Source organism: Pan paniscus, chromosome 11, assembly GCF_029289425.2.
Source record: "Pan paniscus chromosome 11, NHGRI_mPanPan1-v2.0_pri, whole genome shotgun sequence".
In the NCBI taxonomy this organism is placed as follows: domain Eukaryota; kingdom Metazoa; phylum Chordata; class Mammalia; order Primates; family Hominidae; genus Pan; species Pan paniscus.
This window is the reverse complement of record NC_073260.2, coordinates 91,548,331-91,567,349: the sequence shown is the minus strand read 5'-3', so window position 1 is coordinate 91,567,349 and position 19,019 is coordinate 91,548,331. Positions and strand designations below refer to the sequence as shown.

Below are 19,019 nucleotides of genomic sequence, written 5' to 3'. Positions count from 1 at the left end.
AAGGTGTTCTTTAGGTATGTTACAGGATTACTTTAAACCATTTGACTTTCGCTCCAAAGTTATGTTGGTAGTATAGCAAATTATGATGAATAGCTTTAATTGTATGTTTAAAAGTCTCATATGTTCACATGCTTAAATCTGGGTATCAGAATTTAAGCAATTCTTGAAATGTATTGTCTCCTTAATATACTAATTACAAAGCATCTCCAATGTGTGTCACTACAGGCTTTTTTTTCCCAGATCATCAAATTTTGGCTTTTAACTAAGATACATAGCTTGATTTTAGCTAGTCTGAATGAGTGATACAAAAATACTATTGAACTATAGTTAAATAATATTAAATAGGATGGAGAGTAAAAGTGGAGGACTGGGTAATGAGCCAAGAAGAAGGGGACTTAGAAAACTGCAAACATTGGAGTGAGCATGAGAGAACAAGTTCTCATAAAGAATACAAGTTTAAAAAGGAGAAAAACTTTAAAAAATAAGGTTCCCAAACCATCAGTGTTTGTCAACTTCCTTTTAGTCTGTGCCAGCCACCCACAGCTACCCTAAAGTTAGAGATGTGAAGCAGATGTTCAGGAAAGTATAATTGATCGGTGTTCAAAAAAGTGCTTTGTGACAGATTTCACTTTTCACTGGGTTTATGTACAAATTCTAAAAATCTCTCAACCTGTATTTTAATGCATTTAAGAGCATTGTTTAGGCCGGGCATGGTGGCTCACACCTGTGATCCCAGCACTTTGGGAGGACAAGGCAGGCAGATCACCTGAGGTCAGGAGTTTGAGACCAGCCTGGCCAACTTGGTGAAAACGTGGTGTACTTTACTAAAAGTACAAAAATTAGCCAGGTGTGGTAGCACTCACCTGTAGTCCCAGCTACTCGGGAGGCTGAGGCAGAATTGCTCAAACCCAGTTCGGAGGTTGCAGTGAACCAAGATCGCACCATTGCGCTCCAGCCTGGGTGACAGCAAGACTCCGTCTCAAAAAAAAAAAAAAAAAAAAAAAAAGCATTGTTTATAGGACGCTTAAAAATTTTTACAAATCTCACACAAGGTTTTCAGCGTTTGTCAGTCATAAGGGAAATGCACATAAAAACCAGATACCACTTCATACCTAATAGGATAGCTCTAATCCAAAAAATGGAAAATAAGAATATGGAGAAATTGGAACCCTCTGTACTTTGTTGGTGGTAATGTAAAATGTTGCAGTTGCTGTAGAAAAGTCTGGCAGCTGCTTAAAAAGCTAAACATGGAATTACCACATGACCCAGAGCTGGCCCTCCTTTTTGGGTTTCACATCCATGGATTTAGTCAACTTTGGATCAAAAACAATTGGGAAAAATTGTTTCCTGACCATGTACAGACTTCAGCTGTTAAAAGTATAACAGCTGTTTACATAGTACTTACATTGTATTAGGTATTACCAGTAACCTAGAGCTAGATGGCTAAATTACGCAGGATGTGTAGGTTACATGCAAATAACCATCTTGTTTTATATCAGGGACTTGAGTACCCTCGGATTCTGGTATCCATGGAAAGTCCTGGAACCAGTACCCCCATGGATACTGAGGGATGACTATACAAAAGGAATTAAAAACGAATGAAGGCCGGGCGCGGTGGCTCATACCTCTAATCTCAGCACTTTGGGCAGCCTAGGCGGGCTGATCACCTAAGGTCAGGAGTTGAAGACCAGCCTGGCCAACATGGTGAAACGCCGTCTCCACTAAAAAGACAAAAATTAGCCGGGTGTGGTGGTGGGCGCCTGTAATCCCAGCTACTTGGGAGGCTGAGGCAGGAGAAACGCTTGAACCCAGGAGGTGGAGGTTGCAGTGAGCCGAGATTGTATCATTGTACTCCAGCCTGGGCGACAAGAGGGAGACTGTCTCAAAAAAAAAAAAAAAAAAAAAAAAAAAAACTCGTATGGTCAGTGTTTACTGTGCATTCTCAACAGCCCAAAGTGGAAACCTGACTGTCCACCAACAAATGGTTAATGTGTACCTACAAATCTCTCAATTCTCAATATACATGTGTACATACACTGTGAAATACACAGCCATTAAAAGGAATACTTTTTATACTTCCCCCAAATATGAAGCACTTCACTGTTTGATACATGGATGAACCTTTAAAACATGCTAAATGAAATAAGCCAGATAAAAAAGGACAAGTATTGTATAATTTCACTTATATGAACTAAACTAGACAAATGTATTGAGGCAGAAACAGTACCAAAGGCTGAGGGGAAGGGAAGGAGAAGTTAATTGACAATGTTACAGGGCTTCTGTTTAGGGTGATGACATTTTGGAAATACAATAGTGGTTGCGTAACATCGTAAATAATGCCACTGAATTGCACAATTGTTTAGGAAAATTTGTTACATGTTTTACAATTAAAAATCCTAAGAACACTAAAAGAAAGTCATATTAGGTCGGTTGGTGCAAAAGTAATGTGCCATTACTTTTAATGGCAAAAACCGCAATTACTTTTGCACTAACCTAATAATTATATCCTGAAGAGGCAGAAACTGATAGGTTTGTCTGTGTAGTTTTTCAGCTTGTATTATTACTACCACTAACAGCCTCTGTTGAACCCTTCATTACTATGTAAGCAGCCATATTTAATTCTCAGAACAATGTAATGAGGGAGAGCCTATGAAAAAACAAAGCCTATGAAACAGAGCCTATGAAAAAACATTAACCAAGGTCATCATCCACAAAAATACTCTGCTTTCTCTGTGATGCTTCTCCTGCCCATTCATACTTGTAGGGAATAGGAGTAGAGGCCAATTATGTCGCTTGAGAGTGCTCTTGGAACAGCGGCAAATTTTCTGTACGTGAAATTAGCTTCTCAACTTTTTTGTACATACGGTACTGGTTCTTAACCTTGGCTACCATTGGAATTACCCGGGAAACATTAAAACACTCATCAGGTCCCACCCTCCAGGGATTCTGTATAACTCGGCTGGGTGTAGCCTAAGCATCAAAATGATTATGCGCAGCCAAGGTTGAAAGCCACCAACACTGACACATGGATTTAATATTAACCACTTGGAACAGAATACCACTGTTAAAATTGCCGTGGAAGGTTAAATAATGGGCAGCCCTTGCTATTCCAAGTTTGGTTTTTTTGTTTTTTGTTTTTGAGACCAAGTCTTGCTCTGTCACCCAGGCTGGAGTGCAGTAGCACAGTCTCAGCTCACTGCAACCTCTGCCTCCCGGGTTCCAGCTATTCTCCTGCCTCAGCCTCCTAGGTAGCTGGGACTACAGGCGTGTGCCACCATGCCCGGCTAATTTTGTATCCTTAGTAGAGACAGGGTGTCACCATGTTGGCCAGGGTGGTCTTGAACTCCTGACCTCGTGATCCACCCACCTCGGCCTCCCAAAGTGCTGGGATTACAGGCTTGAGCCACCGTGCCCGGCCTATTGTAAGTTTTAAACAACCTCAGACCAGGGAACTTCCTCACTTGGACATATACTTCATAGCAATTTCTTCTCTTAAAATAGTGGAAAATGAAGCTGTAAAAGCACAGTGAATGAGAACACTAGCAAGCTATGGCAATTTGAAAAAATGTGATTTTAAGAGTCAGTCTTGCACCTTTATCATTTAAATTTGGTTATCTCAGCATGAAACTTCTGAGACTGACAGCAAGAATTAAAACACCTTTTGTATATGCGGAAACTACCCTGTAGTCTACCTGCTCTCAAATTTGAGCACGCTTGCTGGGCCCCACCACCAATTTCTGATTCTGTAGGTCTCGGATAGGACCTTAGAACGTGTCTATCAGGTGACACTTTAAGAACCACTGTTCTAGCACAAGCCAAAAGAAGTGACAGCAAAGACTGACATCCAGAATCCTCTAATTCAGTTCTCTCTACTCATCTCACTACCTGTGCTCTGTTTAGGTGAATGTGTTTGCAGCATGTGGAGGAACAACCCATGTATTCTTTGTCCCTGCCCAAACCTAAAGATTTAGGAGGAACTGACAGCAATATTGAGAGTGAGGCAAGAGAGAAAAAAACCTAGCTTCGGAGTCACATCTGGTTTTCAATGCGAGCTTCGTGCAAGTTGGACTGAGTTAGGTGCCTCACGTCTGGAAACCTGTTTCTTCATGTGCATTTGCGCACCCTCATTACATTGTTCTGAGAATTAAATATGGCTGCTTACATAGCAAGGAAGGGCTCAACAGAGGCTGTTAGTGGTAGTAATAATACATGCTGAAAAAAAACAACTGGTGAAGAAGATACTGAATTGTACCTGAGATTTATACCATTTGCTGTTAAAAAAAAAAAAAAAAGCCATACTACTCCCAAATACCTCCGCGCAATGTTTTCCAGTCATTAATTCAACAGCAGAATAGGGGATAGGACAAATGTCCTTATGCTCATGGAATTAATTTTAACGCCCGGTAGTTTAGCTTCTATGTTAAGTGCTAGAGAACAGCATCCGTTAAATCTGGTGGCTGCAGCAGAGCACTTCCCTAGGAACCGACTGCACACGCCCAATTCAGAAGGAAGTGCGCACTGATTCCCGGCAGCCAACTCCCGTTCGCGCAGCCGCTGCCCCCGGCCCTTAAGACGATGTGAGGGCCAATTTTGTAACAGTGACGTCACCCGACGTCTGCAGGCCCTGACAGTTGGCTCTAGCGGATGCGCAGTCTCCCTACCCCCGGTAAGGGGCTCTACCGGCCCTGGACCCAAGATGGGATTCCTACCTCGCGACCACCCGGAGCAGCGGCGCCCCAGATCCGGCCGTCCGCCCTGCGCGTGCGCGGCCCGACCCCGCCGCGGTCTGGCTGTGAGGGCGCTGGAGGGGAGCTGGGCTGTCCCAGCCTTCAGTGCTGGAGGGACGGCCGCGTGGGGCTCAGAAAGGCTAGGCGCCGAGGAGTGTAAGCAGCGTGTGCCCATTTAAAGACAAAATCAGTGTGTTTTTCAGGTTTGTACGAAATGAAGTTGTAGAAAGATTAACAAGGGTTACCTGGGAAAGGCAGATTTTCAACTTAGCGTTTACATGTTCACCCAGTGCATTATTTTATTTAAAAAGAAGAAAAATATATACCTAACGGCTCCTAATCCAGCTCTCTTTGCCTGGTCTCCCAAGACACCTATCATTTTGCCCAGCACATACCTTGCCGCTGTGCCACAGTGGAGTCCCCGGTTAGGTTCCCTGTGCTTAGACCGCCCCCTAGTCCCTCCAGGAAGCCTTTCCCAACCCTTTCGCGTTAACTGCCCCGCCTCTCATCATCACAAAGGTAACTGGAGCTTTTATCAGTTTTAATTACTCCTTTTAATTTGCTCTTCTTCCCTATGTTTAGGCAGAAACGAGTCTTTTTTTTAACCATATTCAGCACCTGGTGCCAGCAACAGAAGTGTTCCATAAAAATTCCTAGAATAAACCAACACGTGCTGACTAGATTCTCCATCTTCATAAACGGTGGTACGAACTATGCACATCATAACTACCAGCTTCATGAGGTCAAGACTAAATCAAAAATTCTCAAGGACTTTTCTAAAAATTTTTTTAGCATAAACTGTTTCCTCTAACTTAAACTTCTCTTAAGTGAACGTGTCTTTCCACTGGGATGACTGTCTACATGCTCAGGAATCCTGAATCCATGACTATGTTCAACTCCCACGACCATTTTTAAATAATCAAAATGGCAGCAAATGTCATTACCTGGACCAAAAAGCTGCAGGTTTTGTGGCAAATGGGAAATGTGTTATAGAATATGACTGGGAAAGAGGGATTTCTTAGTGCTGCCCAGAATTAATTCAGCAAACACTGAACATTACTACGTGCCACATATAGGATCATACTGCATTTCAGGTCACCATCAAAGGTAAATTACAAGGCTGGGCGCAGTGGCTCATGCCTGTAATCCCAGCACTTTGGGAGGCCAGGACAGGCGGATCACCTGAGGTCAGGAGTTCAAGACCAGCCTGGCCAACATGGCGAAACCCCCCCTCTACTAAAAATACAAAAATTAGCCAGGCATGCTGGCATGCGCCTGTAGTCCCAGCTACTTGGGAGGCTAAGGCAGGAGAATCGCTTGAACCTGGGAAGTGGAAGTTGCAGTTAGCTGAGATGGCACCACTGCACTCCAGCCTGGGCAACAGAGCAAGACTCCATCTCAGAAAAATAAAATAAATTTTTTGAAAAGGTAAATTACAAGACTGCAAAACTTTTTTAAAAAACCTTCCCCACTAGTTTGTACCTAATAAATGCTAACATTTAAAAGGGGGCACAAAAGGCCTGCAGAAATAAGAACTCACGTTCTTGAAAGTACTGCCTAGCATGGTATCTTCCTCATCATCAGAGGTGCTCTATACATCTTCAGTTGAAACGTGAAACAGACATCCATATGCAAAATATTTTCAAGGGTTTTGTTGGCTTTTACATGTTTTTCTTTAGATAACTGGTAATGATGCACATTACAAAGGAGACTTTTCTAAATCTCAAGTCCTTTGCTAATTTTTCTTTGGAACAACAGCACATTTTCAATGCCAAACCTTCTCCTACAACATACAAAGGGGAGATGCCAAAACTCTGAATTCTTGTAACGGATCCTGCAACTAGTTCTATCCAGAAGATGGAGACAATATTCCCTGGAGTTGACTGAACATGTGAGAAGGCACAGCTCAGAAGGAGAGGAAGGCTGAGGGCAGTGAAATGAGAACCTATGCATCACCTGGCCTTTTTACATGTTAGTCTATCCTACTATCCCAGGAATTCACTTCTGCTGTACTTGAGATTCAGGGATAATAATGTCACTCCTCCTCCCACATTCTAAGTAAATATGTTAACTAGATGAGCATTTATGTACATTTTAGAACAAAGTCTCCAGAAAGGTATAAAGTTTATTAACATCTTTAAAAAAAAAAAAAAAAAAAAGATGGGCCGGGCATGGTGGCTCACGCCTGTGATCCCAGCACTTTGGGAGGCCAAGGCGGGTGGATCCTCTGAGGTCAGGAGTTTGAGACCAGCCTGGCCAACATGGTGAAACCCCATCTCTACTAAAAATACAAAAAAATTAGCCAGGCATGGTGTCGCACACCTGTAGTCCCCAGCTACTCAGGAGGCTGAGGCAAGAGAATCGCTTGAACCTGGGAGGCGGAGGTTGCAGTGAACCAAGATCGTGCCGCTGCACTCCAGCCTGGGCAACAAGCAAAACTCCATCTCAAAAAAAAAAAAAAAAGATGGAACAGAACACAGCTACTGAATATGATATAGTTCCTTATTTACAAGTTTTACTATGGGAGGGACATTTTCCTCAGCATTTCAAATAATCAAAGGAGTAGAATTTTTTTCTAGAAATATCAGTATTTCACTCTCCAGGTCGAAGATTAATGAAAACATTAAGTGACTGCACCAGTTAGAAGAAGATAAACTAATACCTTAAAAATATATAAAAAAAGAAAGGGTAGTTGCTACTTAAACATGAATTTTCACAAAATTATTCTGTGACTAATTCAGACAATCTATTTGCTTAGAAAAGCTGGCAAAAAAAAAAAAAAAAAAGCACATTACATGAATATGCCTTCATTTAAGTACGTGCTTTCAAGCTCATTTAAAAAGAAAAGTTGAATTATGGTTTCCAGAGCTTTAGGAGTCCATCTTCACTGTAGGTAGCAATCAGGTTCTGATGAGGGTGATGTGCAATACCAATCACATCCTTCTCGTGCACCTGGAACACGTAAAGCACAGGGTTAGGGTGTACAGATCTGCAATAAATCACTCTGATGAGGCTTCCAGAGGTGGGTGGAAGGGAAAAAGAGATCTTGGGAGGCCACATATTCCAAATGGCATAGGAGAAAGATGGAGGAGGGTTTTCCAACTCACATCACATTGTGACATAATAATAAACTTTAGGCTGGGCGCAGTGGCTCATGTCTGCAATCCCAGTACTTTGGGAGGCAGAGGCGGGTGGATCACTTGAGGTCAGGAGTTCAAGACCAGCCTGGCCAACAGGGTGAAACCCCGTCTCCACTAAAGATATAAAAAATTAGCCAGGAGTGGTGGCATGTGCCTGTAGTCCCAGTTACTTGGGAGGCTGAGGCAGGAGAATCACTTGAAACCAGGAGGCAGAGGTTGTAGTGAGCCGAGATCACACCACTGCACTCCAGCCTGGGTGACACAGTGAGACTCCCTCTCAAAATAAAATAAAATAAAATAAAAATAAACTTATATAGTGTTAAGCCACTGAGATTTGGGGATCATCATAGCAGCTGACATTAATTTTACTTCTTGAATTTGACATGGAGCTAAATGTTTTAAAACAACATATTTTATACTGAGGGTCACATTGATAGCTCTGGAAAAGGCACATACTTCAGAGTTCAGAAAGACACAAGTCTTACCATATTTCTTTAGATGAACTTAGTAAGTAATACTCACTGTCAAAGTTCTCTCCAGTTTGCCAGTGACTGTACTGAAACAGTAGAGCACAAAGTCCTCCCCTACACAGTAGATCCATTCACCACGGGGAGAGAGGGCACAGCAAACAAAGTCCCCACCTTCTCTTTTACCAGAACTGAAGCTTCTGACAATCTAGATCACACCACACCCCAAGACAAAAACATCAGGATTAGTAGCAGCTCAACCATGTGCAGCATTTTAAACTGACATTTTTACGTTGTTATTTTGCACTTTGGTTTACTATCATTTGTAATTAGATCTCCAGTCCTGTTCATCATGTGCTAACTCCCCTTGCCTGGGAAATATTCAATAGATAAGTAATCTAAACTAAGTGGCAGACAAAAATTTAGAATTCATACATCCCACGTCACCAATCATGCCCTAAAGAGACATATTACCCTTAAGCAAATTTCATTGCCATACAAAAAACAATTTTCTAAATCAATATACCAGTATTTCTCAAAGCTTTCTGGATGTCTGCTCTCCAGTTTCCTCTAACAGAATGAGAAGCTTTCCCCATGCAGGATGACACTCAGTCTCTAAGACTTCGCTTGCTCTATTGATACATTAAAATCATCATAAACCAAGCTGAGAGAAACCAATCTGAAAAGGCGAACAGTTTACGTACTATATGCTTCCATTTCTATACCATTTTCAAAATGACAAAATTATAATAATGGAAAACAGATCACTGGTTGCCAAGGGTTAGGGCTTGGGATTAACTTGAAATTTAAAACATGATACCATTTACATTAGCAGCCCCAAAGTGAAAATACTTAGGTATAAATCTAACAAAATACATACAATATTTAAATGAGGAAAATTACAAAATTCTGATGAAGGATATCAAAGAACTACACAGAGATATTCTGTGTTCATGAACAGGAAGACTCAATGTGGTAAAGACGTCAGTTCTTCCCAACTTAATCTATAGATTTCATACAATCCCAATCAAAATCCCAGCAAATTATTTTGTGGATATTGACAACCCAATTCTAAAGCTTACGCAAAGAGGCAAAAGACCCAGAATAGTGAACTCAATGTTGAAAGAGAAGGACAAAGTTGGAGGGCTCACAATACCCAACTTCAAGATTTACTACAAATCTACAGTAATGAAGACAGTGTGGTATTGGATCAATGGAACAGGATACAAAGCCCAGAAATACACTCAACTGATTTTTGACAAAGTAGCAAAAGCAATGTAATAGAGAAAAGATAGTGTTTTCAACAAGAGATGCCATAATTCGACACTTACATGCAAGAAAATGTATCTAGACACAATAAAATAAAGACCTTACAGTCTTCACAAAAATTAACTCAAAATGGATCACAGACCTAAATGTAAAACTCAAAACTGTATATAAAACTCTTAGAGGATAACAAAAAAGAAAATCTAGATGATCTTGAGTTTGATGACTTTTTAGATACAACTCCTAAGACATGATCCATGAAATAACTGATAAGCTAGACTTCATTAAAATTAAAATTTTCTACTCTGTAAAAGCCACTGTCAAGAAAATGAGGCCAGATGCAGTGGCTCATGCCTGTAATCCCAGCACTCTGGGAGGCTAAGGTGGGAGGATCACTTGAGGCCAGGAGTTTGAGACCAGCCTCAGCAACATGGCATGACCCCATTTCCACACACACACACACACACACACACACACACACACACACACACAAAAGTCGGGCATGGTGGCACGTGCCTGTAGTCCCAGCCACTTAGAAGACTGAGGCCGGAAGATTTCTTGAGCCCAGGAGCTCAAGGATGCAGTGAGCTATGATCATGCCACTGCACTCCAGCCTGGGCCATGGAGCAAGACCCTGCCTCAAAAACAAAAAAGGAAGAAAATGAAAAGACAAGCCATGGACTGGGAGAAAATATCTGTAAAAACTAGATTTGATAAAGAACTATTATCCAAAATATACAAAAAACTCTTAAAACTCAACAGTAAGACAACAACCCAATTGAAAAATGAGTCAAATACCTGAAACAGACACCTCACCAGAAGTATAGAGATGACAAATGAGCATATGAAAAGATTGCTACATGTGGAAATGTAAATTAAAATGAGATACCACTACACACCTATTATTTGAATGGCCAACATCCAGAACACTGACCACACTCAATGCTGGTGAGGATGTGGAGTAACAGGAACTCTCATTCACCAAGGGTGAGAATACAAAAGGATACATCCATTTTGGAACAGTTTGATAGTTTCTTACAACTAAACATACTTTACCATACAATCCAGTTATCACACTACTTAGCATTTACCCAAAGAAATAGAAAACATATTCACACAAAAATCTGCACATGGATGTTTATAGCAGCTTTACTCATAATTGCCAAAACTTGGAAGCAACCAAGATGTCCTTCGGTAGATGACTGGATAAATAAATGTTATTAAACACTTAAAAAAAAAAAAAAAAACGCCGGGTGTGGTGGCTCAGGCCTGTAATCCCAGCACTTTGGGAAGCTGAGGCGAGTGCATCACGAGGTCAGGAGTTCAAGACCAGCCTGGCCAAGATGGTGCAACCCTGTCTCTACTAAAAATACAAAAATTAGCAGGGTGCAGTGGGAGGCGCCTGTAATCCCAGCTACTCGGGAGGCTGAGGCAGGAGAATCGCTCGAACCCGGGGGCCGGAGGTTGCAGTGAGCTGAGATCGCGCCACTGCACTCCAGCCTGGGGGAGAAGATGAGACTCCATTTCAAAAAATAAAAATAAAAAATAAGCTATCAAACCATGAAAAAACAAGGAGAAAAATGCATCTTATTAAGAAGTCAAAATGAAGAAGTTACATACTTTATGTTTCCAACTACATAACTTCCTAGAAAAGGCAAAACTATGGAGACAGAAAAAGATCAGTGGTTGCCGGAAGGAGGAAGAATAGAAAGGGCACAGAGAATTTCTGGGAAGTGAAACTACTCTGTACAATTCTCTAATGGTAGACACCTGCCATTATACATTTGTCCAAAACTACAGAACATACAACACCAAGAGTGAATCCTAATGTAAACTATGGCCTTTGTGTGTTAATGATGTACCAAATGCAGGTTCATCAGTTGTAACAAACGTACCACTCTGGCACGAGATACTGAGAGTGGGGAAGGCTGTGCCCATGGGAGGGACAGAGGAAATATGGGAACCGTCCGTATTTTCTGCTCAATTTTGCTGTGAACCTAAAACTACTCTTAAAAGTCTATTTTTTAAAAAACAACAAATTATGACAATGGAAAACTGATCAGTAGTTGCCAGGGGCTAGGGTTATGGGGAAGACGTGACTATAAAGATGTAGCATGAGAGTTTCTTTGGGAATAAAACCATTCTGTATCCTGGCCAGGCGCAGTGGCTCACGCCTGTAATCCCAGCACTTTCGGAGGCCGAGGCAGGTGGATCACCTGAGGTCAGGAGTTCGAGACCAGCCTGACCAACTTGGAGTGACCCCGTCTCTACTAGAAATCCCAGCTACTCGGGAGGCTGAGGCAGGAGAATTGCTTGAACCCGGCAGGCGGAGGTTACAGTGAGCCGAGATCACGCCATTGCACTTCAGCCTGGGCAACAAGAGCAAAACTCCATCTCAAAAAAAAAAAAAAAAACAAACCAGTTCTGTATCCTGATTGTAATGGTGGTTACATGACTCTATATATGTAATGAAACTTTACAGAATGATTATATCCCTGCTTAAAAATAAATAAATAAATAAAAATAATGCATGTAAAAACTGGTTATATCTAAATAAGATCTGTAATAGAGTTAATAACTGTACCAATGTCAATTTCCTAGTTCTGATCATTGTATTATCATTATATAAGATGTTATCATTGGAGGAATTTGAAGAGTGAAACACAGGAACTCTTCTGTACTATTTTTGCAACTCTATGTGAATCTAAAATTATTTTTTCAAAATAAAGTATTTTTAAAAGTCAAGCACAGAACTGTGAAGTGTGCTCAGCAGATGCACTGGGCAGCTGTAGCTATTATGCAGTGGCCCAAAAGATACTGCGGACCAGCCATCTCAGCTATGGATTCTCAACTACTACTCCATCAGTTACAGAACTCAAAGAATGGAAAGAGAGTACTACACACCAGCCCCTGGGTCTTCTCTATGGTCAGCAAGATCCCCAAGTGTCCAGGCCAATAATCCAATAGCACTACCATACATACCTAGGGCTTGAGTCCTCAAACTTGATGCTTCTGACACCCCCAGTGCTACTTCACAGTCCACAAAAGTGAGATTCCTTGAGAACCTTGCAGGTTTTCTGATTAAAAATGCACTGAGGACACTGCTGCTGCCTTTCTCCTATTAGTGTTCCACTTTAGATCGTGGTAGCTAGGAGATGTCCTGAGTTGGTAATCCATACTACACTGTATCCCCCTAACTCAGACAAACACTGTTATCTTAAAATCTTCAGTGAGGTTCTGAAGGAGGCTTACAGACAGATAGGAGCTTCATTTATCCAAAGGATGAAAGTGCTTAATATACAAACATCCAGGGGAAAGGAGATCACTTTTGAAATACCAAACAGATGTTTTATGGAGCTATAAATAAATCTGAAAAACAAATACAGCTTACACGGTTTACAGAGAAATGAACCCAAATTTGGTTATTGGGAGGGTGGGCCTGGACCAGGAAGTGCTGATTTGGGAATGGCCCACAGGTCCTGTGCAAGGGTACGTTCTGAATACTCACCTGCCCCTGCATGTTCATGATGACCACCGTGTTTGATCTGTTGCACACCACAAAGTGCTCGGGGTTTTTAGGAAGTAGAATCACACTGTTGACGGTAATATCTGTCCCTGCGGTGCTGCCCAGGGATTTAAAGGTATTTGAACATTCTGTGGTCTTCATATTCCAGATCTACCACACAGAAATTTAAGTTATAAACCTTTTTTAGGTATAAAAATTTCTAAAGTTTTAGGGTTTAAAATATTAACAGTTTACTAAAAAAGAATAGAAATGATTCAGGGGAAAAAAGTTTCTTACTTGATTTTAGGTCCAATCAAATACCCAGCACTGCCATATACAGTTTTCCCTCGGTATCTGTGAGGAATTGGTTCCAGGATCCCCTTTAGATACCAAAATCCAAGGATACTCAAGTCCCATACATAAAATGATGTATTTGCATATAACCTATGCACATCCTCCTGTATGCTTTAAATCATCTCTAGATTACTTATAATACCTAATACAATGCCCGCACCCCACTTCCTTTGTATGGATTCAATGTAGTACTTGGCATGGGGCAGATTTAAGTTTTGCTTTTTAGAATTTTGTGGAATTTTCTTTTTTTTCCCCAAATATTTTCAATTTGTGATTGGTTGAATCCATGTTCCGGATACAGAGGACCAACTGTAATAGAGTAAGCATTCATCATGTATTTGTTGATTTATTGGCAAAGCCAAAGTCACAAACTAAAACTTAAAAACTTTTAAAAATCTATGATCTTTTCTCATACATTTTTCCTTAGCCAATAGAGCTCTCTCTCTTTAAAATTAGTTGTTTGTCAACACTGCTACTGTCATAAACAACCAGAAAGCTACCCTTGTCTGGATATCAAAACCAAACAGGGGGTCGGCCATGGTGGCTCACGCCTGTAATGTCGGCACTTTGGGAAGCCAAGGCGGGTGGATCACTTGAGGCCAGGAGTTCAAGACCAGCCTGGGCAATATAGTGCGATCTTGTCTCTATTTAAAATAATTAAAATAAAATACAAACAAACAAAACAAAAACTGCTTTTTTTTTTTTTTTTTTTTTTTAAAGAGATGAGATCTCGCTATTTTGCCCTATTGCCTCTGCTGGCGTTAAACTCCTGAGTTCAAGCGATCCTCTCACTTCAGCCTCCTGAGTACGGGACTACAGGCAGGTGCCAATAAGCCTGGCTCAAATAGAGGCTTTTTAGCTTGAGACTCTATCCTGAGATTTTGATGTGGCAGGTCTAGGGTGAGGCATAGGCATTTTTTAAAAAGCTACAAATGATTCCAATGTACAGTTTATACTGACAATGACTGAACAGAAGTCACGATGTTAGCACACACATGAGGAACTTTGAAGTGGAAGCTACTCTTGGCCACTTGTATGACTCTTCCCGGTCTATCTTTTCACCTTATCCTTCTGGGTTCTATGAACTGAAAGGGTTAAATCAGGTAGCACAGAAATCTGAGATGTGCTTAGAGAAGGGATGGATCAAACATTAAATAGCATTGTCCTGATACCACTCAATTCATCAGGTACAAAGTCTCTAAGGCATGGACTCTGCTGTGTTTCCTCTGTGCCTTCCATGGAGCTTGGCACAAAGCAGATGTTGAATAAATACCCATAAACAGGAGAAAACAGTTGCCCTGGTGTCGACACTGTTATTGCCTGCCCTAATCTCCTCTGAAGCCCAGTTGCTTAGAAGAAAAAATGAACATTTCAGGAATTAAGAACGCTAAGGCTTCCAGTGTTTTCCATTCAAAAGGTCAGTGACACGCTTTGCCCCACTCACTGCAGAACTAAGGGGGAAAGACCACAAAGTAAGGAACCTTAGATAAGCCATCTTCCAGTGGCATTTACAAGTTGTGAGGCCCATATGCATAGCATGAGAGCAAATCCCATGACTGAAGTACTAACAGCTCTGTGTGATTTCCCCATACATCCCAAGAGAGCATACATCTCCTGCCTTCGGGTTTCCAGTTCGATTTCCAATCATGAACAGCAATTTCAGACAGTGGTCTGACATATATACATATATATATATATATATATATATATATATATACATACATTTATTGATTGAGTGAGACAGGTTCTTGCTCTGTTGCCCAGGCTGAAGTACAGTGGTAAGAAAATTGCTCAATGCAGCCTCAAACTCCTGGGTTCGAGTGATCCTTTCACCTCAGCCTCCCAAGTAGCTAGGAATACAGGTATACGCCACCACCCCTGGCTGTCTGAATTTTAGATACTTAAATATGTATCTAAAATATCTAGATATTTGTATTAAAATGTTTTATTAAAATGTCTAGATCTTCTGCCACAAAGTACTCACTCATATAAGACAATTCAAAAAGATTAGGTCCAGAATGTAAATAGAGTGTCTCAAAGATCTCTAATAATTTTCCATTTGGGTTTCTCATATCTTTTCTAGGAAATGAGAACCTCTCTTCAAATAACTAAATCTTTAAAGGTACTGAAGATCCATTACTTTCAGCAAATTACTTATTAAATAACTATCTAGGAGAAGGCTTAGTTTTACTCAACACCTCTTCTATTCCTCTATAAATGCTACTAGGAAGGCCCTAAATCTGGGGACCAGGAGTGCAGTGAGGCTGTGCAACAAAAAAGAGATCTATTTATTAGGCCACTGAGACTTTCGTGAATTTGACTGTTAGCAGGTGGACCATACCTATGGCAAAACAGATTTAACCACCATGTGTATCTGTGAATGGGGGATGGCTTAAGTTTAGGACTCTTCACCCTTCTTCTTTTCCTACACATGATAAAGTTTGTTTGGATTGAAAAGGTTTGAGATTGGGGTCCCAAGGCCAATGGGAATTACCCACAGAATACTGTTGTTGTCTCAGACTCACCTCAATTACGGCTAAAATAGCCAGGAAAGAGGTTTACTACAGCACAATCATTCCCATTATCACCACTGAAAACTCCTCAAAGGACAAAGATGGGGTAGACAACCCAAAATAAACTGATAGCAAATACTTAACCTTTACAGTGCCATCAGAGGATGCACTAATAATGTAATGTCCATCTTGTGTAAATGTTGCTTCGTTAACAAAGGAGGAATGGCCACGAAATTCCTTCAGGGTTTTCCCAGATTTTAAACCATGAATTCTACCAAATGAAAGTAAATGAAAAGAACAATAAATATTTAATATCTTATGGTTGTGACCAATGATTGAATGCATTTTAGATAAATTACAGAAGCTCATGTTATAATATTAAGTGATGAGGGCTATGTGATTGTGTATACGGTGTAATTTTCACTATATCAAACAATCAAACAAAAGCTTTGCAAAGAAAGAGGCTGGAAGAAAATATGCCAGTAATACCACAAGCTTCTGTTCAGGGATAGACCTCTAAAAAACAGGTTAGCAGGAGATTGAGATCAGTGGGTCTCAGCTGGGTCCTTTAGAGTATAACAGACCCTCTAAAGTGATTATGATGCAGGTAGGTCCATAAGACCATACTCTGAGAAACATGAAGCACTGCTACCCCCTTTCAAATGTCTCTTCTGGGTAAAAACTCAAATGACACAACAACAAGTGTCAGTTGTACTTTGGGGACATAAGGTCTCACATACCTTCCCTCTCCATATCACATCATCATGGTAAAAGCATCATGGTAAAAGCGTAAGGAATCACTAGTACCTCCCTCCATGGCCTCATTATATCAAACTCAAGTGAGAGCAGTTTTGGGATTTTTACTTACCTAATTGTCTGGTCAAAAGAAGCACTAAGGATCTGACTGCTATCCTTAGAAAAGCTTAGACAGGTGACACCCTTACTGTGTGCCCTCTCAAATCTCCTTAAACATTGTCCACTCTGAATCTTCCATACCTTTATTTGAAAAAAAAAAAGAATTAAAAAAACCTTGTTAAGTGTCCTACTATTAATAGCCCACAGAGCCAAGCAAGATGCAATGCTCACTAATGTACTGAAACAGCATTAAAAATGCATGCTAATAGCTGAATATGATGTCTGGTTCACATAGTACAATGGTAACTGAATCCTTTGAAACTTAAAACTCTTTCCTTGTAAATTATTAAAACAAAAATATAGACTCTAAGTTCACTTAGCAGAGACCATTTCTGCAATTTCTGTAGCCCAGGATGTATTTCTAGCATTAAATACAAACCACAACAAATTGGCTATTAGACCATCCCCTTAAAAAAAAAGTTAGTTATTTTGATTTTTATACAGCAAGCCAGGGTGGTACAATAGAAAGGGCATAAGCAGATATGAACTAAAGTCCCAGATCTATCACTTACCAAGTATGTGACCTTAAATATGTTATTGGATCACCCAGACAGAGTTACTAAGATTACATAAGAAAAAGTAAAGTGATTAGCATAAAGCTGATGCTCAATAATCAGTAGCTATTATTATGCTGAATATCATATGTAGGACACTACCCCATAGCAGAACATTCAAAATGTCTACATATGAGAGGCTGTGGCACTAATCCATACCTTGATTTTTCCATCTTGGGCCCCAGTTGCTAACATTTCTGTATCTCTGCTGAAACACATGCAGAGGACAGCATCATCCATCATCATAAAGTTATCTTGGGCCTGGTACTTAAGATCCTAAAGAAACAATGGTTAGCAGTTATCAAAATAACACAAAGCCAAGACCCCAGTTCTCTACAAACTCACAAAAACCAGGGGCAATGGATTGTACCTACTCTAAACCCCCAAAGTAAACAGAAGTGCCGTGCATACACGTTCCTAGTAAGTAACTAGTTCCCAGTGATATTGCTGGGGATAAATAATTTTATACAATTCAAATTGGTATTATAAAAAATACCCACATACTACTATAGATCTTTTCCTTACTGATTTTTTTCTAGGCAAAATTTCTCTAGTTTCATATTTTACATCTTTAATAAACCTGAATTTACCTATTTTTGTATGATGTGGGAAACTAAACTAATATTTTTTCCAAATGATCAGCTACCTTTCCTGAAACAGTTTACTGACTAATCTATTTATTTGTGATGCTTCTTTTATTATCCATTATTGTTCAAACGGATTACCTTTCTTATTTTTTTCTAATTATAAAGTGAGACTGCTTCCTGGTTTAAAAAATAAAAGCAAACTATAAAGAAATATATAAAGTAGAAAGTAAAAATCACTCATAAATCCACTACCCATAGAATGGAATTTGGTACTCTACGATAAAAATTACATTTTATTTATTTATTTTTGAGACAGAGTCTTGCTCTGTCGTCTAGGCTGCAGTGCAGTGATGCAATCTCAGCTCACTACAACCTCTGCCTCCCGGGTTCGAGCAATACTCCTGCATCAGGTTCCTAAGTAGCCGGGATTACAGGTCCGCACCAAAACACCCAGCTAATTTTTACATTTTTAGTAGAGACAAGGTTTCATCATGTTAGCCAGGCCGGCCTCGAACTCCTGACCTCAAGTGACCTACCAACTTCAGCCTCCCAAAGTGCTGGGATTACAGGCATGAGCCACTGCGCCCAGTAAAAAATTACATTTTAAATCAGTGGATAAAAGTTAGTAAATAGCTATATGGGGAAAAAACTAACTTGGATCTATACCAACTTTATCCCGCTAAACAAATTCTTGAAGGGTCAAAAATTAAACATAAAATAAAAGATTAAAGTACTAGAAGAAACTGTAGGAAAAAAGATGAATAAATTTGATGATATAAAAAAATTTCAAGTCTGTAAAACAAAACAAGCAAAATCAAGAGATAAAAGTCAAAATTTTAAAATATTTGTAATGTATATTATAAAACTTCATTTCCTTAAAATATAAAGAGCTCCTACAAATCAATAAAGAACAATCCAACAGAAAAATGGGCAAAAGATATTAAGAGACTTCATAGTGTAAGAAATATTAGTGACTTCGGTAAAATAAAAA

The 19,019-nt window shown here is 40.1% G+C and overlaps 2 protein-coding genes across 4 annotated transcripts in view; both read right to left on the bottom strand.

The window, feature by feature from the left end:
- Positions 1-4,795, bottom strand: part of APTX (aprataxin) — a 71,903-nt gene extending 67,108 nt beyond the window's left edge. The window contains exon 1 of one of the 2 annotated variants that reach the window (XM_063594454.1): positions 4,710-4,795. The gene's annotated coding sequence lies outside the window, so the exon portion shown is untranslated. The remainder of the gene's footprint in view (positions 1-4,709) is intronic. The other variant, XM_063594452.1, reaches the window with a different exon arrangement.
- Positions 4,796-6,834: 2,039 nt separating this feature from the next.
- SMU1 (SMU1 DNA replication regulator and spliceosomal factor) overlaps positions 6,835-19,019 on the bottom strand; it is a 31,060-nt gene continuing 18,875 nt past the window's right edge. For both annotated transcript variants that reach the window (XM_003830110.6, XM_034967291.3), the window contains 6 exons: positions 17,601-17,717; positions 16,841-16,968; positions 16,117-16,243; positions 13,109-13,276; positions 8,390-8,542; positions 6,835-7,679 (listed from right to left, as the gene is read on the bottom strand). In XM_003830110.6, coding sequence (XP_003830158.1) covers positions 7,581-7,679; positions 8,390-8,542; positions 13,109-13,276; positions 16,117-16,243; positions 16,841-16,968; positions 17,601-17,717 — 792 coding nt within the window. In that variant the 3' untranslated portion in view covers positions 6,835-7,580. The remainder of the gene's footprint in view (positions 7,680-8,389; positions 8,543-13,108; positions 13,277-16,116; positions 16,244-16,840; positions 16,969-17,600; positions 17,718-19,019) is intronic.